Source organism: Leuresthes tenuis, unplaced genomic scaffold, assembly GCF_036924035.1.
Source record: "Leuresthes tenuis unplaced genomic scaffold, fLeuTen1.0.hap1 SCAF_9, whole genome shotgun sequence".
Taxonomy (NCBI): domain Eukaryota; kingdom Metazoa; phylum Chordata; class Actinopteri; order Atheriniformes; family Atherinopsidae; genus Leuresthes; species Leuresthes tenuis.
In genome coordinates this window covers 35,176,217-35,197,940 of record NW_027325363.1, presented here as the reverse complement: position 1 = coordinate 35,197,940, position 21,724 = coordinate 35,176,217, and the positions used below count along the sequence as shown (strand labels likewise).

The window sequence follows — 21,724 nt, the reverse complement described above, 5'->3', positions numbered from 1 at the left end:
AAGTATTGGTGAAATAAAGACAGATAATGCCTTATTTAGAGGCTGCATCGTCTAAGCCCCGTTCACTCCGTTATATGGATCTCCAGTTATCTAAATATCTTCCGAAGGTCACCGACTTTCATCAAACTGTTCTCTGTGAGTAGATGAACGTATTTCATGCCAGAAATAAGGTCTAGGTTTAAAACTACCGGAGTTCCCCTTTAATACTGTATTTCTGTTACATCATCAAGCATTATTTTATTGCTGACTTTTTAATCTTACATTTCTCCTTCCACAGCTGTTTAAAACTGCTGTAAAACACAGCTACAAAGAAGCCTCTACATCATAAAGAAAGACTGGTGCAAATGTCTAAATGATCTAAAACATTTTGGCTATGAGAAATCAATTAGATAGAGGGTGACAAAGGAAAAAAAATATTCATAAAACTAACAGTTGAAGACTTTTTAAAGTAAGAATGAAACAAGAGCAGTAGAGCAAGGTTTCCAGCAGAGCGTTTTGGCAGCAAAGAGGCGCTGGCGTCAAAAGCTTGCTACCATAGACTGTGAGGAGGCCAACAATAACTGTAGACTGACTTCAGCATTAGGGTGAGGCAGCAAGAAGCACTCTTTAATTTTAATGATATAACACCATTTAAAGTGACCACAACCCAATACTACATACGGTGCACCATAGAAAATTCAATTGTAAGTGTTGATCTTGGATGATGAAATTAAGTGAACCAGGACAGACATTTTAGAATTGTGTTGAAAATAAATTTCAGTAAAGTACAAATAAATATAATAATGTAAAACAAAGTACATGTGGGTACCTTGTCATATTCCTGTTTGCTTTAAGAAGATACATCTAGTGTCAAAAAATGTAAAATAACACTTTTGTGTTGCAGTTTATGTTAAATATCAAATGGATGGATACAGCAGGATATGAAAAAGATTTTGAGATTGATATTTTGTGTTTAGCAGAATATACCTCTTGACTTTTTTTTACAAAAGATTTGTATTACTTTTAAAACAAAGTATATAAAGGGCTTAGTAGTGAAGAGCCATTGATAATATATACACCAAAGATTTTTGGGTTTGATGACATCATTTATTTAGAAAAGAAAAGGTTTTACGCTAATGTCCTTACAATCTGTGTGGAAAATGTACAAGATGAGATACTTTTCTGATTTATACAAATCACAAATCTCATAATCCCTTTTGCCCATAAACAAAGCTCACAGGTAAGAAGAAAAATAACATCTATTTAAGAAGACACGTCCTTGGTATTGGCTTTGATACAATATTTTCAAAATTTTTGTCATGTAATTAAAAATACAACACAAATCGTGACTCTTTTGGGACGGACATGAAGTGATTTATTTGAACAGAGATTCTTTTTCTCACTTTTCTCCTACTTTTAAATAAATCTTTGTTGTTTGTGTGGTTCCCCTTTTGCAATTGTTTGGCTCAACATCACTAAATGTCTCAACCACATTATCACTCTATTACAATTATAAGATGCATGACAGTATGTGCTTCAATGCTTGTAGCATAGTATTGTGGAGGGTGAAGGTCCTGAATGACTCACCCATATGAGGGGCTGGCAGAATGCGAGCGGCTCGCACAGGCCCGTGACGCACCGAGAACAGCTCTTGGGCTTCTCCTGCCAACTGAGAAAAATGATAACATTTAAATATCATGTAAAAGTCCCCAAAATATTTCATCTGAGAAAAGATGGATAATGCACCTACAGTACAGACCATATGAAAGGGAAAGTTTTGTTAAATCATTATTATGTGAGGCAATCCAAAGCGGTTGTCCCCCTGACCTAGTTTAAAGATAAAGTCTCCAGACAGTAAGACATTTTTTTTTCCTAAAGTGAAAGGGTGAGACAGGAACAGGGGATATCAGTATGGAGATCCGGTGGTTGAAGTTTCAGCCAAACCACAAAGTAAAATCTACCAAGCACAGAATAAAACTGCAGCCAAGCTCACTGACAACGACAGAGCCAAAAATGAAAGGTGACCAATACGGGCTAGTGCCAAATGGGCAGCAGCCTATCATATCTATCACTGTCACAGTCTGATTGGTAGAGTGGGAAGCCACCTAACAAATATGTCTAACCAATCTTAAAATTCTCCCAAATTATTTTGTTTTTGATTGCATGGTTATGAAAAAAGATAGAGAAATGAGGTCTGACTGAATGTTATGAATCACTAACCTGTTTCAGTTTTTATCTGTCCAAACTTTTCTTCTTCCTACTTCAGTTACTGATTTTTTTGATTCCACAAAATACGACAATGTACATCTTACTCTGGTTGGGCTGTATGTAAGGACATAAATGTCTTCAAGATTTGCTACAGACCTACTGTAGAGCTACTCTCTTCTCTACTACAACTCTTCTTTGGTGATCTATAATTTGTGGATATATCCAAACAGATGTGATATTAATATTGAAGCAAAAAAACATTATGGATCATTATCTTGAATGGGTAGTAAGCATTATCCACCATGCTTGATGAGCTGTACACTAAAAAGCAAATGTTTTATGTGATTTCCTGCCTACTGTGCACTCTTGAGACCAACAACCTTTTTCAGTACACATTTTGATTCAAAAGCATATCGACTTTTGGCCTCCTGAGTAGAAGGTCCACAATTGTCTATCGAGGTCAACTCTACACAACAGACCTATACTTGGTGGGAAAATCTTTTAGAAAGAAGTGGTTGCAGCAGAATGGTAAGTCACTGTTGTATTTGAGTGAGCTGCTTCGCTCACACATTGTAATGAGATCTCCTGCACATAAATTCATTTAAAGTAAATTGAAATTGAAAGTGAAATTTAATTTAATTCAAAATTAAATTAATTTACAGTAACATTTAAATGAAGTCCTAGAAGTTCACCTTGTTACTCATCGTGCTTCTAGTGAGGAAAAACGACGACAGACTTCAGCAACAATTTATTTTTAATTTAAGAGGGCAGATCAGTTCAGCAGTCTGGGTCTGTGCTCATCTTCTTCTTATCACTTAGGTTTGCAACCCTGAAAGCCTTGTTAAAGCTGATCTTCAGAAACAGGACAAAAATGCCTGGATTTGTCCAAAGAACTATGGTGACACAAGGGCATGTCTTGTGGTTCCAAGAAGTACAAAGATCCCCCACAAACTTGCACTTCCAAGGTGTCACATTATGAGAAGTTAAAGCACTACATCGTTTTTAATCTTAAAACTATGTGCCGCTGGCTCGTTTTTTAAGTACTAACCTTTTTCAAATTCTTCAAAATGCAAATCAGAAAAAAACTAACTGTATTACAGCTAAACCAGAATTTTATTATTTTCTTTTTGCAAGCATATCATATACATTACCAGGGTTTTTTATTTTTGTTTGATCCTGTAAAATTACCCCTCTCTTACATCTCTTAACATGTAGTCAACATGTTAAGAGATAAGGTGATTTCTGTCAGCCCTTAAAGCATGGCAACAAATTGTTGTATACCGCTGTCCATGTAGAGGGTTCAGACAAAGACTTATTTTAGACAAAAATAAAAGACAATTTTATGAATAAACTAGAAATTATGCTATCTTTTTTTAAATGTTAGACCACATGTTTTACTACAATATGCAGAAAAGTAGCGAGCAATGTGATTTCAGTGCATGTCTGTATCTTCCTAGTTTTGTATGAACGTCATTAAAGAAGCAAGGTGTGTCTCAACCAAAACAAGGCCTGCGTTTGGGTATGGGGACTGATACCATGGCAGCAAAATGAAAAAAAAGACTTGTATCTGTGTAGCATTTGTTCATTTCATTTAAAAACCTAAATGAAGAAAAACATTGATTTTTCCAATTGTCATTTCCTAAACCCAAAAAATCACATGACGACCTGTGCGTTTTCCGATTTTTTTACTCAGATACAAAAAAAAGGGACAACAACAACTGCCAATCTATTTTGTTTTTTTCATCTGAGACCTGGAAATTACCTCTGCTCTGCGTACACTATGCTGCCCATGTGTTCAAAGTTGAACATATTTGCTTGTCATGATAAATACATTTTATGTGTATTGGAGGGATTTTTTTGTTGTTGTCAACTGTGGTCATAGATACCCAGCAGTTGAACTGATATTTTGTGGATGGCCAAGGATTTATACCATCTGTGAACACATGTACATTCATGCAAAGTTTCTGCTCTTTAACATGAATTGCATCAACTACTTAACTTCAGTAAATTACATCATATAACGTTTCTGTGCGATTTCCCAAGGGCAGTGATGTAAGTGAGATTTTCACCATTTAATTTACAAAGCATGTTGGTAACCTGAACTAAAAATCTCTGGACATAAATTAAAACCTGAGCTAATATGTTCTATATGAAATCTGTCCAACTGTGTGTTATGACACCAAAGAAACGTTGCAGTTACAGCAAAACAAACTGCATTGCATAACCAAGGAGGACGTAAGAATCAAAATGGGCTGTAAGATGTATTTTTTATAAGTTCTCCCAATTGAAAAAGTTTGTTCTATACAGTTGATATTAGGTCAAAGATAGATTTGAAAATTAGTTCATCCAAAAGCTATTAATTACCAATTTAATCAATGAAATTTGTTTGACTTTTATGTCGTCTGAGACTCATGATTCCCACATTAGGCTATTATGAGACAGTTTTGTAACTAAATGCCCTTTTTGAGTTATTAGTTAAAAGTTTAAGAGCTATTATGCAGATCAACATTTTTAATTTCAATAACTTAATGATCTCTATACTCCTTACACCTCCCTATTCATAAAATCTGCTGTTCTTATGAATGAAGTGTCAGCTGATAGGTGTATTTTGGACTGAGAAGTGTGAAATGATGTATGAAACACTCTTTTTCATGTAAGCACGCCGAGCCTGAAGGAAAAAGTCAACCTCCTCTTGTAGTATGTGTTATTTTTGAATAAGGTTTAGTGATCCCCACGAGTTTTGAACCGAGTATGTCTGATTACGACCTCAGAGCACGAGAAGAAGAATAAGGGGTTTCAGCAGGTCAGTGATATACTGTGGAGCTTGACCATGTAAGGCCCTTAAAGTGAAGACTAAAATCTTAAAAAGGATTCTAAAATTTACTGGCAACCAATGAAGATAAGCCAAGACTGGAGTAATGTGAGATCTTCGATTGATGCCAGTTAAAAGTCTTGCTGCCGCATTAGATGGTCCAAAGCGGAGTTATTTAAACGGGCTAAAAGTCTGTTACAGTAATCTAAACGAGGAGAGATAACAGTGTGGATAATCATCTCAAGTTCAGCTTTTGATACCAGCAGTCTCAGTTTTGAAATGTTCCTTAGGTGATAAAAACAGTTCCCAACTAATTGTTTGGAGTGATGCTCGAACGACATTGAACTATCAAAGAGGACACCCAAATTTCTAGCATTTGATTTATCAGAAGAGCCTAGAAAGCTGACGTCATCACAATATTGCTGCAAAAGTGAGGAAAGCTGGTGGAAAAGTGTTAATCATGTAAATTTATTAACTAACGTAGGCTAGTCTATTTCAGCTCAGTGTGACTCCGTCAATGTTGCTGTTTATGTCCAACACAGGTAAAATGAATGATTTTACCTTTAATCTCGGCTTCTAAGTAGAAACTCAAGAAAAACTTTTCGCGCTGTCACTATCCCACAATAGATCACTTTAGTTTTTGATCAAATCCATCCATTTATCCATTTTCTACACCCGCTTAATCCGTCGGTCGGGTCACGGGGGGGTGCTGGAGCCAATCCAAGCGGTCATTGGAGGAGAGGCGGGGGACACCCTGGACAGGTCACCAGTCCGTCACAGAGCCAGACAGAGACACACAACCACACTCACTGCTAGGGTCAGTTTAGAGTCACCAGTTAACCTAACATGCATGGTTTGGATGGTGGGAAGTACCCGGAGAGAACCCACGCATGCACAGGGAGAACATGCAGACTCCACCCAGAAAAGGAAAGCTGCTGGGATTTGAACTGGGAACCCTCTTGGTGTGAGGCGATGGTGCTGACCACCACACCACCGTACAGATGATTTTCAGTAATAAATACACAAACCCAGTGATTTCCTAATCAGTGTTCCAACATCAGCAAATACAATAAAAACATATTCTCATACACATCAAATGTTGTAGGGTTTCATAAGACAAAAAGCCTTTCATTTGTACAACTGTAATAACAAATACACGGGTTATACGCTGTAGCCTGTTAACATGAAGAAGAATAAAAGAAATACACCTTGGTGCACAAAATCAGAAACAGAGAATGGTTTGTTATCATTTTTCTGTTTAGGAAAGGAAAGTTGAAAGACTAAGACATTTTAATTTGAAAATGAACGAACAAAGGATGCTTTTATTTATTTGCTTTAACCACCGATAATGACAACTCACAAGGAAGTTAAAATCCTCAAAAACCTGGGAGAGCTACTTCTGAATTCTACTCAAGATTTTTAGGGAATGTCAGAAATGTTTTGATGCTAGTGCTAGGTTTTTTTCTATAAACCTGAAAAGTAAAACATTTAAACAAAATTATTATTTGTAATCAGGTAAGATCCAATCCATTATAGCATATAAAAAGTGTTACATTAACTGCCTATTAACTGAAAAAACATTCAAATGAATACAGAAATAAAAGCTTGAGCAGCAGTAGCAACATGTGTTTGTTTCATGGCAAACACTCAATGTACTGAAAGAACAAATAAGTGCATTCCAACACATTTGCACAGACTTTAAATCACATTCACAGATTAACATTAAAGGTTGTCCTTGAGCAGATTTTAAAGTTTGCTGTATTACTGGCTTTTATTACAGAGGAAATACAAGCAAAGTGTAAAGCATGTAATGGATGTCTCTGCATGCGTGTTGAGTCCAGATCAAGCTTTACGCGTTCAAATGCGATGCCAAAATATTAGGTCACAGGCCTCTGTGGATCTTGGCAGTATCTGATGTGTGTGACGGCACTTTGTTCTAAGCGCACAATGCCCCACTTTTGTTGTTCTTTCATATGTCGGTGTAGATTCTTTTATACATTAAATTACAGTGAAACCTGCATTATCACTTTACTATTGCTTTAATCTGTTAGTTTTAAATCTTTAAACCCATCTGAGGGGATGATTGCTCTTTTGTGCAATTAGTTGCCTTTGCAAAATGATGGATTTGGAGCTATGTTTCTAGTCAAAGTGCTTGAGGCCCAGCAGTGGTAGATTAACACTGGAGACACAAGTAGGTTATGAGCACTGATAGCTGGAATAAAAGGATGCTGGTAGCACAGAAGGATTCCTATGCAGACAAATGGACGTGCAAGGGGAAATAATGGAATTTGCTGGATTAAAATAAGGGGAGGGCTGGAGGTTAATGCGCTGGGTTATTGTGCATTACCCCACAGCTTATCCTCGCCTTACAAGGCTCTGTGTGACATCCCATGCCATCAACAACATTTCCAACATTACATTAGAGGCTCAGAGTGTGCAATATGCTAAATTGCTTTTTCAAAGTTGCTTTCTCTGCATACACACATTCATTATATTCATTTCATTTGTGGTCTGGATGTTTTTGTAGAATCACAGTGTCTGTTCTTCTGTTTTAATCTCTTAAATGGAATGCCATAGGCTGTTAACAGATATTTGGGCCACATTCACAAGTGGACACACTCAATAACAGCGCTAGACATATTGGAGATTTGGAAGGAACAGGTGCTTTAGGACAGTAACAGGTGCTTTTCCATGGCAATCTATAGTATGCAGCAAAAACAATGAGAGCTCAGGGACATAGAATGATGTATCATTACAGCAAAAGGAACCCCCCCCCCCATTCCCTTAGTAACTTGACCTAATAACAGTTACAAATCATGCTGACCTCCACTGTTCAAAGTGAAAAATTTCTCTATGGCACTTAACTTCAAAGTATCTAAAATGTACTACAGCTAAAAACAGAAGAATTATAGAGACCATGTGGAGTTTTAAAACTAAACTCAATTATGTTTACAGTTATATGCGCTGTGCATTTTCCTCACAATTAACTTGCAAGTCAAGTTTGTACACTTTGGCAGAGGTCAAAATACCATCTTAGCAGTACAATCAATTGTGTATCTGTGCAAAAAAGGGAGAACAGAAACAAAAGAATTGATAACATAAACAATAATATAATTATGGTAGATTTGAACAAATGTAATTCCCTTCCTGTGGTTTGTACGTGCATTAGAGCACTTTAGATTTGTTATTCACGTCAATCAGGATTGTCAAGTTGACAATTTTTGTAATACAAGTCAAGATCCCTAACACACTGCCTGCCACTTGTGCTGACATCTTGCTTCCAAGCATTTTGTCTCAACACATATGCCGACCAAGACAGTCTGCCTCTTATCAGGCAGCAGTGGATGACACCTCTCCAGTGTGAAGCGACTGTAATCTACATCGCCTAAACACCTCTGTCAACATCCATACAACTGGTCTGAGAGCCCATTTCATGACTGCATGTCGGTGTATATGTGCATGCTCATACTGTGCTGAGCAATTACAGAGGGTGTTGGCTTAGCAAGTGCCAGACACACTTCACAGCCACTCAAGAGCAAGAGACTAAGGTACCTCGGATGCTTACTTTAAACCCTGTGAAAAAACACAACCGGGAAGCATCCCATAAACTTTGAAAACTGAAAGAAAAACAATTCTGAAGGCCAGCATTACATGATAGAAGGCCAGGCTACCCTGAGTGAATCACAACTTAAACAGAGTAAGCGTGGTTCACCAAGCTTGTATTTTTACTGGTTGCAAGTAGCATGGCTCGAACAGCAATAAAATGTTGCTCCACTATAATAACTGCAAAAGGAAATATGCTAGCAGCACAGGGGTTGCCACATTATAGCACCCAATTGTGTGATCATGAATAAAGAAAGTGTGTGTCCTTCTATCCACAGCCTGTGGTTGTTTATACAAAGACTGATTAAGGACTGTGGAGTGTTTAGATCTCACAGGATGTATGAGAAGTTTGCATGTTTCAGTGACAGTCTCTACATGAAAGGTGATACTTGGTGCAACAAACCTCAATGGCATTGTGGGTAATTTGTTAAGTTACAGAGCTGACAAAATCTTCTAATGATTTTCCAAGACTCAGAATAGCTTGCCTATTCTGCTTGGTAATGCTTAGCAGCATAACATTAGCTCAGCCATAAGTTTGCACTTATTTTCACCAGTAACTGATATTACTAAAAAATAACTGATTTCTGTGTAGCAGTAAAAAAAAAAAAAAAGCACAGGTCATGTTAACCATTTCATCACTAATACTAGCAGTCCTCTAAGAGGAAGGCCACCATCTTGTGGCCACCCACTATACTACATCAGCAGTATACCTTCCATGATAATAAGTTTTACTTACCGTTTACAAAGGGGTGGGCAACAAACAAAATAGGATGCCTTTAAACACAATTAAATGGAAATTGTGCAGATGATATAAACTTAAATAAACTCTTCAAACTTATTTTGTATGTTTTTGTATATAACCGGTATATCAAAAAAAAGTTTTGAATATTTATGCCCTCTATATTTGCTCTTCACCACTTACTATGAGACGGGGTGGGTTGAATAAGACCTTGGAACCCTTGAAAGGTAAGCAGCTCCAACTGTCTGAACCATAAGTCCATAAAGTGGTCAACACTGCCTCTTAGTGGAAAGACGGTTGAACAGCAATAGTTTTATTTGAAGGGATGATTTGGGAAGCACACTTATGAAATACTGCCTCAATCAAGATTAAATAAATACATATTTCCCTTCCCTTTCAAATTTTCCCTTTGAAAAGTAAAAAAGTTGATTTGTCAACAGATTACTGGTTTATCTAAGGGGAACTTTTATTTCATACTTAATTTGTTCACTTAATCACTCTTATTTTCTCGTGGTTTATTCATTTCATGAGCCTTTTACTCCATGACTCCAGATATATTTATTACATGACACCTATTTTCTAATGGCAAATCTATTTCATAACATAACATTTACTTTATGACACCTCTTTTCTAATGTCACATTTGTGTATTTCAGGAGACTGCATTTTATTTCTATGTTAAGGGGGCGTGAGCAGCAGAGAAGGAGCAGCCAAATATAGTCTAACTTCAGTGACTTGATCATGATTAGACAGCTCTTACTTTACCTGCAGTTGACTTCCGTAGCACAAACAGCTTTAGCATTCACTTAATTTGACTTAAGCTTGTTCCAGAATGTGTTCCTAAAAAGATTGTATGTGAGAAGCAATTTTTGTCCACATCAGACCTAAAGGGCCTTGTTTAAAGTTTGGTCAGACTTTCTTAAGAAAGGTGCTCTACTGCATTTTGGCAGTTTTCTACATTATGTGTGCCTCTTTCCAACTGTCTGTGCTCACATATACAGTACTACATACAGCAGAGTTCCCACTTTGTAGAAAAAAAGAAAATGAATGGGGTTTTTTTCCCGGTATTTAGAAATACACAAAAATATCTGCAAATTTACATAAACAGGCTGCCTGTGCATATCTAATGTAAAATAACTTGAAAAAAATCAGTTATGATCCCCCAATACAACAAGATGGATTAACCATATGTATAGCTATAGTTCAAACTATATTCTTATGACTCAATTATTTTCCACTTATATTTTAGGCTCCCCAGCTACTGGAATCTACCATTGTCTTTCAGTTTCTTTTTTATAGTGCAATGAAGCTTACGATGAAGCTCATTCACATGTTTTTCTGTTTCTACAACTGTACCTCACACGAGGTCAATTGAGAATAAGTGTCTACCTGCTGTCATAATCAGAGCAATTCAGCACTGCGGGTCTGCTGTAATCAAATCCTGATCTTATAACCACAGAGTGATCTGTTAAAACTGCCATCTATCTACACTACACTCCATTGTCAAAAGTCTGGACACATCTAGTCATTTAATGGTTTTTCATGATTATTTACATTGTAGATTCTCACTGAAGGCATCAAAACTATGAATGAACACATATGGAATTATGTAGCAAGCAAAAAAGTGTGAAATAACTAAATATGTTTAATATTTTAGATTCCTCAAAGTAGCCACCCTTTGCTTTGTTGACAGCACTGCAAACCCTTGGCCTCCTCTCAGTGAGCTTCACGATGTAGTCGCCTGAAATGGTTTTCACTTCACAGGTGTGCCTTGTCAGCGTTCATTTGTGGAAGTTCTTGCCTTCTTAATGGGGTTGGGAACATCAGTTGTGTTGGGCAGAAGTCAGGTTGGTACACAGCTGACAGGCCTATTTGACAACTGTTAGAATTCATATTCAGGCAAGAACCAATCAGCTAAGTAAAGAGAAACGAATAACTTTCAATGCGTCTCCAAGTACAGTCGCACAAACCATCAAGCGCTATGATGAAACTGGCTCATGAGGACCGCCTAAGGAAAGGAAGACCAAGAGTCAGCTCTGCTGCTGAAGATATGTTCATCCGAGTCACCGGCCTAAGAAATCGCAAGTTAACAGCAGCTCAGATCAGAGTCCAGATGAATGCCACACAGAGTTCCAGCAGCAGACCCATCTCTACATCAACTGTTCAGAGGAGACGCAAATCAGGCCTTTATGGTTAAATAGCTGCTAAATAACCGCTACTAAGGAAAAGCACCAAGCAGAAGAGATTTGTTTGGGCCAAGAAACACAAGGAAAGGACATTAGACGAGTGGAAATCTGTGCTCTGGTCTGATGAGTCCAAATCTGAGATCTTTGGTTCCAACCACCGCGTCTTTGTGAGACACAGAAAAGGTGAACGGATGGATCCCACATGCCTGGTTCCCACCGTGGAGTGTGGAGGAGGAGGTGTGATGATGTGGGGGTGTTTTGCTGGTGACACTGTTGGGGATTTATTCAAAATTGAAAGCACACTGAACCAGCATGGCTACCACAGCATCCTGCAGTGACATGCCATCCCATCCGGTTTGCGTTTAGTTGGACCATCAGCAGGACAATGACCCCAAACACACCCCCAGGCTGTGTAAGGGCTATTTGATCAAGAAGGAGAGTGATGGAGTGCTGCTGCAGATGATCTGGCCTCTACAGTCACCGAACCTGAACCCAATCGAGATGGTTTGGGATGAGATGGACTGGAGAGTGAAGGCAAAAGGGCCAACAAGTGCTCAGCATCTCTGGGAACTCCAGGACTGTTGGAAAATGATTTTAAGAGACTACCTCATGAAGCTCATCGAGAGAATGCCTAGAGTGGGCAAAGCATTAATCAAAGGAAAGGGTGGCTGTTTGGAGGAATCGAAAATATGAAACATGTTTAGAGTCATTTTACACTTTATTGCTTTCCACATAACTCCATATATTTATTCATAGGTTTGATGCCTCCAGTGAGAATCTACAATGTGAATAGTCATGAAAATCAAGAAAAACCATAAAATGAGAAGGCGTGTCCAAACATTTTACTGGTAGTGCATGTTAAAGACAACACTGTGAATTCGGCTGTGTTTACTTGTAGGACAGCATATGCTCTCTCCTAACTGGTAGCTGAAAAGAAGCTGACAGACATAAAAGCTCACAGGTGGTACTGAAGGGGCAGTGGAGCAATATTTAAACAAGCTATGAAATCAGTCTATGAAAATCACTTACTTCTTTTTTACAAATAACATTTGGAACATGATTAAGTTAAATTAAGGGAATATTGAGTCTGTTTTTATGGCAGAAGTTGTCCATTCTGAGTAGGGCAGCCGTACGGTCTGACAGGTTCCGAACTGTTTTTGCAATCTTTTAAATGCTGACAAGAACCAACAACTGTTTCTGAAGTCAAAAAAATGATTTCCTTTGTTCCTGTCATAAGTCACTGTTGTGAAGTTCAGAGTTCAAATGGACAGAACCCGGGTTTTAAACAAGAACCTCACATCAACGTGCACAATATTGGATCACGTTCCTTAATATAAAAAGAGAGATTTAACATTTTTAGACTTGTTTCACTTGGTGCTTTTTATCTAATTTTAGGGCTTGTATAAAAATGTGACAATCTTCTGGGTACTGCATGCAAAACACGCAAGTGGGTTCACAAACTTTCAAGCAACCATTGTGTGAATATCAAGCCCTTGTTAAAATTATTAAGTGAGTGTTGTCTACAACTACTTTTCTATGACCCAAATGGTTAGACAGTAGACATGTTCAGACAAATCCAGGGTCAACCAATGATTTGTGGTTGACCTTTTGAACTCAACAAGGACATACTGCTTGCATTATTCAATCACATAATCAATTCTAAACAGCAAGCAGAAAAAAAGCATTATTCAATAGCTTAACTAAATCTTTCGGGCTGGTTTTGCCTCAGCAGGCATGAAAAGGACTATGTTCATAAAGCACAATAAAATGTTGTCCACAAGTTGCACAATTCTTTAAACATTGAATATCTTGATTTTGTCTTTATGACTATAATTACGATTCAAAGAAACTCATTTCTCAGTATAAAGACGCATGAAAGTTTAACGGCTTATTTTTTGGGGGCTCAATCAACACAACATAAATATTTTATGGAATGATCTTGCTCTTTGGTGAACCATTTGTCATATCCATCTAAATTCATTAAATGTGTGAGGACTGATGATACAAAAAGACAAGGTAAAAACTCATGTGGTTGAGTAAGTTGCTTGACTTACAGATATGCTCCAGATCTGCATCCCATCAGTATAGCCAATCATGAGGCAGAGGGGAGGGTCAGAAGTGCCACTGTGCATCTCTATAAACTCTGGGTTGCGAGCGGTGTCTGTGCAAAGAAAAACAGTAATGTATTGAAATAAATGGGTGGGGACAATCCTGAATTCCTGCAAGTATACTAGAAAATTGGCAGAAAAAAAAATGAGCCCTTGCTTAGAATATGTTTTCATGATAATGATCCAAAGTGCACTGCCAAAGAGAGTAGCTACAAAAGCAAAAAATGAAAACCATTTCCTGCCCAAGTCAGTCTCTGAAAGATGTCTCTAAATATATCTCAACAATGGCAGAACATATCTCTAGAAGTTTGTAGAACAAAATTAAACAAAACAGAACAAAGTTGAAGATTTTTGTCTCTGTATTGGCAGAATACTGGCTCTATCGTGGGGCCTGTATTTCAAACCTGTTAGTTATCAATTTGTCCCCAAAGCAAGATTACCACAGTGTACTGAACAGCTTAGAAACGATGAGAATATCAAGATTGTAACCAAATTTCATTTAAGGGATTTTGGACAACGGTGTACTGTGTCTGTTTTGTACTGTAGTACCATGCAGCATGATGTCTTATATCAAGGAGCTGTAACAGGATTTTAAACATAGCTGAATACATTCAGAGAAGATACATGCTAAATGCTCCACACTTGTACCGTGTCTTTTATACCAAGTCTTACCATTGACGTCAGCTTTGTCAAATCGAACCCAAATGATTTTCTCTTTTTCATCTGTGGGTGGAGCCCCAGTATAAGCCTGTAGTTTAAAAAAAATCTAATTAGAAAGATATACACAATGCACACGAGCAATATCAATTTCTTATATAAATAATCATTTAGATGATTTAGACCCAGAGAGAGCGAGAGAGAGAGAGAGAGAGAGACAGGTTGTTTGAATGTGACGTACCCAGAGAGAGAGAGAGAGAGACAGGTTGTTTGAATGTGACGTACCCAGAGAGAGAGAGAGAGAGACAGGTTGTTTGAATGTGACGTACCCAGAGAGAGAGAGAGAGAGAGACAGATAGGTTGTTAGAATGTGACGTACCCAGAGAGAGAGAGAGAGAGACAGGTTGTTTGAATGTGACGTACCCAGAGAGAGAGAGAGAGAGAGAGAGAGACAGGTTGTTTGAATGTGACGTACCCAGAGAGAGAGAGAGAGAGAGAGAGAGACAGGTTGTTTGAATGTGACGTACCCAGAGAGAGAGAGAGAGAGAGAGAGAGACAGGTTGTTTGAATGTGACGTACCCAGAGAGAGAGAGAGAGAGAGAGACAGGTTGTTAGAATGTGACGTACCCAGAGAGAGAGAGAGAGAGAGAGAGAGAGAGAGAGACAGGTTGTTTGAATGTGACGTACCCAGAGAGAGAGAGAGAGAGAGAGAGAGAGAGAGAGACAGGTTGTTTGAATGTGACGTACCCAGAGAGAGAGAGAGAGAGAGAGAGAGAGAGAGAGAGAGACAGGTTGTTTGAATGTGACGTACCCAGAGAGAGAGAGAGAGAGAGAGAGAGAGAGACAGACAGGTTGTTTGAATGTGACGTACCCAGAGAGAGAGAGAGAGAGAGAGAGAGAGAGACAGACAGGTTGTTTGAATGTGACGTACCCAGAGAGAGAGAGAGAGAGAGAGAGAGAGAGAGAGAGAGACAGGTTGTTTGAATGTGACGTACCCAGAGAGAGAGAGAGAGAGAGAGAGAGAGAGAGAGAGACAGGTTGTTTGAATGTGACGTACCCAGAGAGAGAGAGAGAGAGAGAGAGAGAGACAGGTTGTTTGAATGTGACGTACCCAGAGAGAGAGAGAGAGAGAGAGAGAGAGACAGACAGGTTGTTTGAATGTGACGTACCCAGAGAGAGAGAGAGAGAGAGAGAGAGAGAGAGAGAGAGAGAGAGAGAGACAGGTTGTTAGAATGTGACGTACCCAGAGAGAGAGAGAGAGAGAGAGAGAGAGAGACAGGTTGTTAGAATGTGACGTACCCAGAGAGAGAGAGAGAGAGAGAGAGAGACAGGTTGTTAGAATGTGACGTACCCAGAGAGAGAGAGAGAGAGACAGGTTGTTTGAATGTGACGTACCCAGAGAGAGAGAGAGAGAGACAGGTTGTTTGAATGTGACGTACCCAGAGAGAGAGAGAGAGAGAGACAGATAGGTTGTTAGAATGTGACGTACCCAGAGAGAGAGAGAGAGAGAGAGACAGGTTGTTTGAATGTGACGTACCCAGAGAGAGAGAGAGAGAGAGAGAGAGAGAGAGACAGGTTGTTAGAATGTGACGTACCCAGAGAGAGAGAGAGAGAGAGACAGACAGGTTGTTAGAATGTGACGTACCCAGAGAGAGAGAGAGAGAGAGAGAGAGAGAGAGAGACAGGTTGTTAGAATGTGACGTACCCAGAGAGAGAGAGAGAGAGAGACAGACAGGTTGTTTGAATGTGACGTACCCAGAGAGAGAGAGAGAGAGAGAGAGAGAGAGAGAGACAGGTTGTTAGAATGTGACGTACCCAGAGAGAGAGAGAGAGAGAGACAGACAGGTTGTTTGAATGTGACGTACCCAGAGAGAGAGAGAGAGAGAGAGAGACAGGTTGTTAGAATGTGACGTACCCAGAGAGAGAGAGAGAGAGAGAGAGAGAGAGAGAGACAGGTTGTTAGAATGTGACGTACCCAGAGAGAGAGAGAGAGAGAGACAGACAGGTTGTTTGAATGTGACGTACCCAGAGAGAGAGAGAGAGAGAGAGAGACAGACAGGTTGTTTGAATGTGACGTACCCAGAGAGAGAGAGAGAGAGAGAGAGAGAGAGAGAGAGAGAGAGAGACAGGTTGTTTGAATGTGACGTACCCAGAGAGAGAGAGAGAGAGAGAGAGAGAGAGAGAGAGAGAGAGAGACAGGTTGTTAGAATGTGACGTACCCAGAGAGAGAGAGAGAGAGAGAGAGAGAGACAGGTTGTTAGAATGTGACGTACCCAGAGAGAGAGAGAGAGAGAGAGAGAGAGAGACAGGTTGTTAGAATGTGACGTACCCAGAGAGAGAGAGAGAGAGAGAGAGAGAGACAGGTTGTTTGAATGTGACGTACCCAGAGAGAGAGAGAGAGAGAGAGAGAGAGAGAGCAGCAGAAACCAAACTGTAACTGACAGTGGACTGCAGCTCTAAGCTTTGTTTTGAACACATAGATGATTCTTTTTACATTAAAATATTTAGTTAAAAGAATGTTTATATAAGCTTTTAATCACAGTCAAAATTGCAACCAGAAAATCAGACCTTAAAAAAAACAATTAATTGAATCGGAATAGCCAAGAAAACTGCTACCCATGCAGCTCTGGGTTGCCTTCCCTCCCTTTCAAATATATTTGAAAGGCTATAGGGAACACACAAGACACTCAACATAAAATATACAAACTGGAATCATCAAAACTTGCCTGGGGCACCACATCCTGAAGGAAGGTCACAACGCTTTCCATGTACGACTGCTCTCTGCAAGAAGAAGCTCATCAAAAAAATGGATGGCAAATTAATCAATATTCTTCACGTATGGGATTTACATGAGCTGAAAAAGTACGATAAAATGTACGTTGGGAAAGCTATATACGAGTGTTAAAGTAGTGACTGTAAATATAACAACTCATCCAACATCTCAGTTCAGACAGTTCCTTACAATTGCTGCTCAGGAACATGGAGAAACATAGAACATCTAACGTACATCTCTGAGAAGACAACAAGAAATAGGTTTCTGTTCTTACGTTGCAGCTTGTGCTCGCACCAACACTCCTCCAGCACAGCGACTCGGTCTGCGTGGAGAGTCCGATGCCATTCTTCTCCCACTTTTATTTTGTCTTTAAATCCTAAAAAAGGTGCAATGGGAGCTTCAAAACGGTGAAAGCATGCAAATAAACCCATATCAACTTGCATTTGCACCAACTTGCACTGGAAAATAAATGGCAATATCTCAACATTAGTATGAAAGCAACTACGAAAGGACGGTTACAACCACACTAAAGCACATTGTCATGAAGTTCACTCAAAAAAGTGTTAAAGATATCCATCACAATGTCTTGATCACTTTCTAATAATTGTGAAATGGTAAAAGGTGCAACAAAAACCCTGCACTTCAAATATACACCCAAAGGTATATATGGGTAATATGCTGCAGGTGCTAAATAAGACTTTATGCAACTACTGGGTGTCACACTATAGCAGCAAACAACTCAGTCCAAACAACAACCAAAAGTAAAATGTGACTTTGAGTCCTTCAAACTACTCATTGGACTCTCTCTGTCACAGGAAAATCAGACCAATTTGGGCTTTCAGTCTATCCCTCTCTTTGTGGAAGGATTTGAAAATCAATAAAGGTGGTTTATTTTGTGGATGAAAGTTTAGAGATTTCAGACTACAGAGGGAGACTTACCTTCACTAAACATACATGCATGGTCAGGCCAGCTGCCACAATAGAAAACAGCAGTACTTGGATCAAAACACACAAGTGCCTTCTTTCTCTTAATGATGTTGTAACACCACTATATCTTCATGAACACATCATGCTTTCCAGCTGCATTAGGTTTAAGATCTAGCTAACCTTTAAAGGTGTTACATCATATTTTTCCTGTCTACTCACACATGGTGAAACAAAATTTCAAAAACACTTCTAGAATTACCTGATCCTATACCTGATCCTATACAGCAACAACAAAAAGTAAGTCATCAAAAAGGACCACTAACATGAAACATGAATATTAATAATGCAAGCACAAAATGTAAATTGTAGGTGAAGATGGATTTGTGCAGATGTGAATGAATAAACCTCATGTACTGAATCAGGGATAATAAAAAAGTCTAAATGAACATGTTTGTTTTCACTGTTGTCATGCAGATGGAGTGAACTGTACATTTGCACATCAATGCTGTAGTAATGCTCCAACCTTCGACTTGCCTACAGCTTAAAATAAAAACTTCTTCATCATAGACAGGACTTAGGGAAGAGAGACTGCCACCCCACCCCCAAATACACCCAAAGGTGTCCCAAACTCGACTTTACTTATCAAAACAGGCACATCACTGACTATGAAGGTATTTATGTTGGGCGGTTGGGATTCAAGTTAGGTGGAGGAGCAAGAATGACCCTCCTGAACAAGATGAATGAATTCTATCACACAGCTGGCTTATGCGCCTTTATGTCCCAACATTGGAAGCTGGATAAAGCTGTACTTTATAAATACTGCTCAATGAATGGTCTAGAAATCCTCAAACAGGTTGTCATATGCGGTACTTGATTGTCATACAGTCAGATATTATAATCCAGGGTTAACAATTGGTTTCAAGAAACTGCAGATCCTTAACCAGCCTGCTAAACTCGTGGCTAATGAAAGACGTTTTTATACATTTACCCAATTAATAAATACACATTCAATTAATTATTTCGTTATGTCTCTCCGAGTATTCAACTACTGAGAAACAACATCAAGAAAACGTTTATCGACGGACTAGCATACTACGTGACCTTACAAACCAAATGTGCAAGCAACGATGTCAACAACAGGGGAACAAGGCTAAACAGTGAACGGCGTATCCATGCTTCGAGAGATGAACCTCTCTTGGAAACCGTATTGACAAGCTAGGTTACCTCAGCCTCTGTTAAATATTCTGAATATACCTACAAGCAAAAACCCATAAGGATAACAATTGTGACAAATGTCAAGTCAACACAACACAGCAACTAGTGCTAGTTATATTGGTAAGTAGGACCCAGCAGCTAAAGTAGCAAGCTAGCTAGCTGAGAAATTTCCCTGCTGGTGTTAAAAACCACATATCTGGAAATAGGAGATATGTGACGTTTTTACATGATATTTTCAGCAACTAAAATTACGAACCGAAGGACTGAAAAATGACGGCTGCCTTGTCTATGCACTTCTGGTGGTCCGTAGAGCTCCCTCAACAAACAGTCAAAACACAGACTAGATAGCGGAACTGTGTTGTGTAATTGGAACCCAATCAGAGGAAAGAAATGAAACCGTCTACCCAATCAAGCAACAGTAAGTGCGGAAATGATGCCTCCGTCACCGAAGCTATTTGCAAAATAAAATACATGCCATATTCACGTGTGTATAATGTCATGAGAAGAAATTGACTATTCTTTTCGTTAAATGCACTCTAAATAGGGGAAACATTTCAATAATACCCTGCTAATGTCCCATTGTCTTGTGGTCTCGAGGCTGCTCATTTGGTAATAGTTTTCACAGACATCTTCCCAAACAAGTACGTACTCAAAAAATGCACTTTGTAATTACGAAATCAAAATAATAAAAGATGGCTTGATATATTATCGTTATTAGGGTAGAATATAGCAGTGACATAAGAAGCCACAGGAGAGGATGAGAGATCAGAAGAAGTGGTATGTATACAAATGCCTCAGCATCATGCATGGGGCATTTACATGGGCATATATACCCTTGTGGTGAGGAGATGGGATATTGATATTTATCTTTGCAATGACACATTGAAAAATTATCTGAGTATCGTCTTTGCTCAAGTTGCCCATTTCAGAGAGCACAGATAGTCACAGACAGATGTTTAATATGCCAAAAGTATATGATCAGTCTAGCAAGATAAAAATGAAGAACTGAGAAATGACTTTAAGGCTTCTGTCACACAGACAGTAGAGCCATTTCAGCAAGAGGCCATTTGTAAAGCCAGACCATTTAGATATCAAGAAGGTTGATACAAAATTAAATACCTGTGTAAAAACTTTGTCTTCAATACACTTAGATAGGAATTCAAGTAGTGTTTTGCTCATAAAATATTGACTTTAATTGTTTAGTCTAAATAGCAATATGTTTGCTTGCATTTGTAATCAATTGTTTTTAGAACCATGTTGACCCATCATTGTAGCACACATGAAAACAATTCAAACTGATGTTTCATGAATATAATTAACTGTCTTTTATGAGTAATGATTATTCTCAGTATATTAAAGATTAATATTACAGTTAGTTTCAGCAGAGTGGGACTGACAAACTGGTGGTGCGTGATCTTGGGACATACCAGTCAACTTAGCTCACCATGCTAAACATCTGCTCTCCTGCAGAGACACAAACCTCCCCACAGACCTTCATCTATCTCTACTTCTTCCAGTTACCTCTGCTGAAAGACATTTTCCATTATCACAATGTGAGGGACTGAGTCGGTTTGACACGAGGACACAGTGGGTTTTAAAAAGAAAAGGGTTTTATTTTCCCAAAATTGAAATACTGGCTGATCAGACCAGTCTGACACACAAGGGGAGACAAGAAAAGAACCCAAAACAGTCAGTTTAAAGTAACTGTTAAACTAATTCTACTCAAACAATATTAAATAGCTAACTCAGAAATAAAATAAAATACAAAATATTTGAGAAATAAATGCATTATCCCCCCACGATGCCCATTGTCCTGCTGGAGAGCTACCTTGACATCAACTGAGTTCAGGTCAGTTCTCTTGTAGATCCCTTGATGAACCCGAACAGTTCCATGATGATCATTTGTTGATTTGTAAGACTTCGTCTGGGGAACTCAGCAGCTTCCAAGTAACAAAGATGCCACAGTAGGAGTACAATTTAATTTAGCTTAACCGAGTGATCCTCTGAAGCATTTGTTATAACTTTGTGTGTGTGTGTGTGTGTGTGTGTGTGTGTGTGTAAGGTATGACCAACTTCAGCACATGCTCTTTAGAAACTCAGAGTTCACATCATCTGAATGTTTTTAGAAATCAGTTTGGCCACCACACCTCCAATCTAGTTTTATTGACCAGGATCAGGTATTGTTGACTGAGGATTTCAAAAAACTTTGTCATAGAGTTTCACAAACTTTTTCACACCAACAATCTGTAATTAATATTCAATTAATTTAATGAAATTTCTTGTTACTATTCAAATACTCATGTTTGTGCAAAATCTTCACCCATATCTTAAGAGAAATTCATTCACAAATGTAGGTATGTTACACTTATGTTCTTTTAATGTCCACAGTTAGTTGTAAGCTCTTCTGATGACAGGCAGAACGTTGCAAATGTATTTTTTTATGTTCTGTAGTGTCTATGGTTTCACATTGTGTAAACAGTCCTCAACGCGTTAACTATGCTGCAGACAGTCTGGCAA

The 21,724-nt window shown here is 38.7% G+C and overlaps 1 protein-coding gene across 2 annotated transcripts in view; it reads right to left on the bottom strand.

Annotated features, from left to right (window-relative positions):
- bcas3 (BCAS3 microtubule associated cell migration factor) overlaps positions 1-19,555 on the bottom strand; it is a 373,861-nt gene extending 354,306 nt beyond the window's left edge. The window contains exons 1-6 of one of the 2 annotated variants that reach the window (XM_072393158.1): positions 19,464-19,555; positions 17,340-17,441; positions 17,019-17,073; positions 14,308-14,383; positions 13,582-13,688; positions 1,567-1,648 (exon numbers count right to left, since the gene is read on the bottom strand). In XM_072393158.1, coding sequence (XP_072249259.1) covers positions 1,567-1,648; positions 13,582-13,688; positions 14,308-14,383; positions 17,019-17,073; positions 17,340-17,410 — 391 coding nt within the window. In that variant the 5' untranslated portion in view covers positions 17,411-17,441; positions 19,464-19,555. Of the gene's footprint in view, positions 1-1,566; positions 1,649-13,581; positions 13,689-14,307; positions 14,384-17,018; positions 17,074-17,339; positions 17,442-19,459 lie in introns of both variants that reach the window. The other variant, XM_072393159.1, reaches the window with a different exon arrangement.
- Between the last annotated feature and the right edge of the window lie 2,169 nt (positions 19,556-21,724).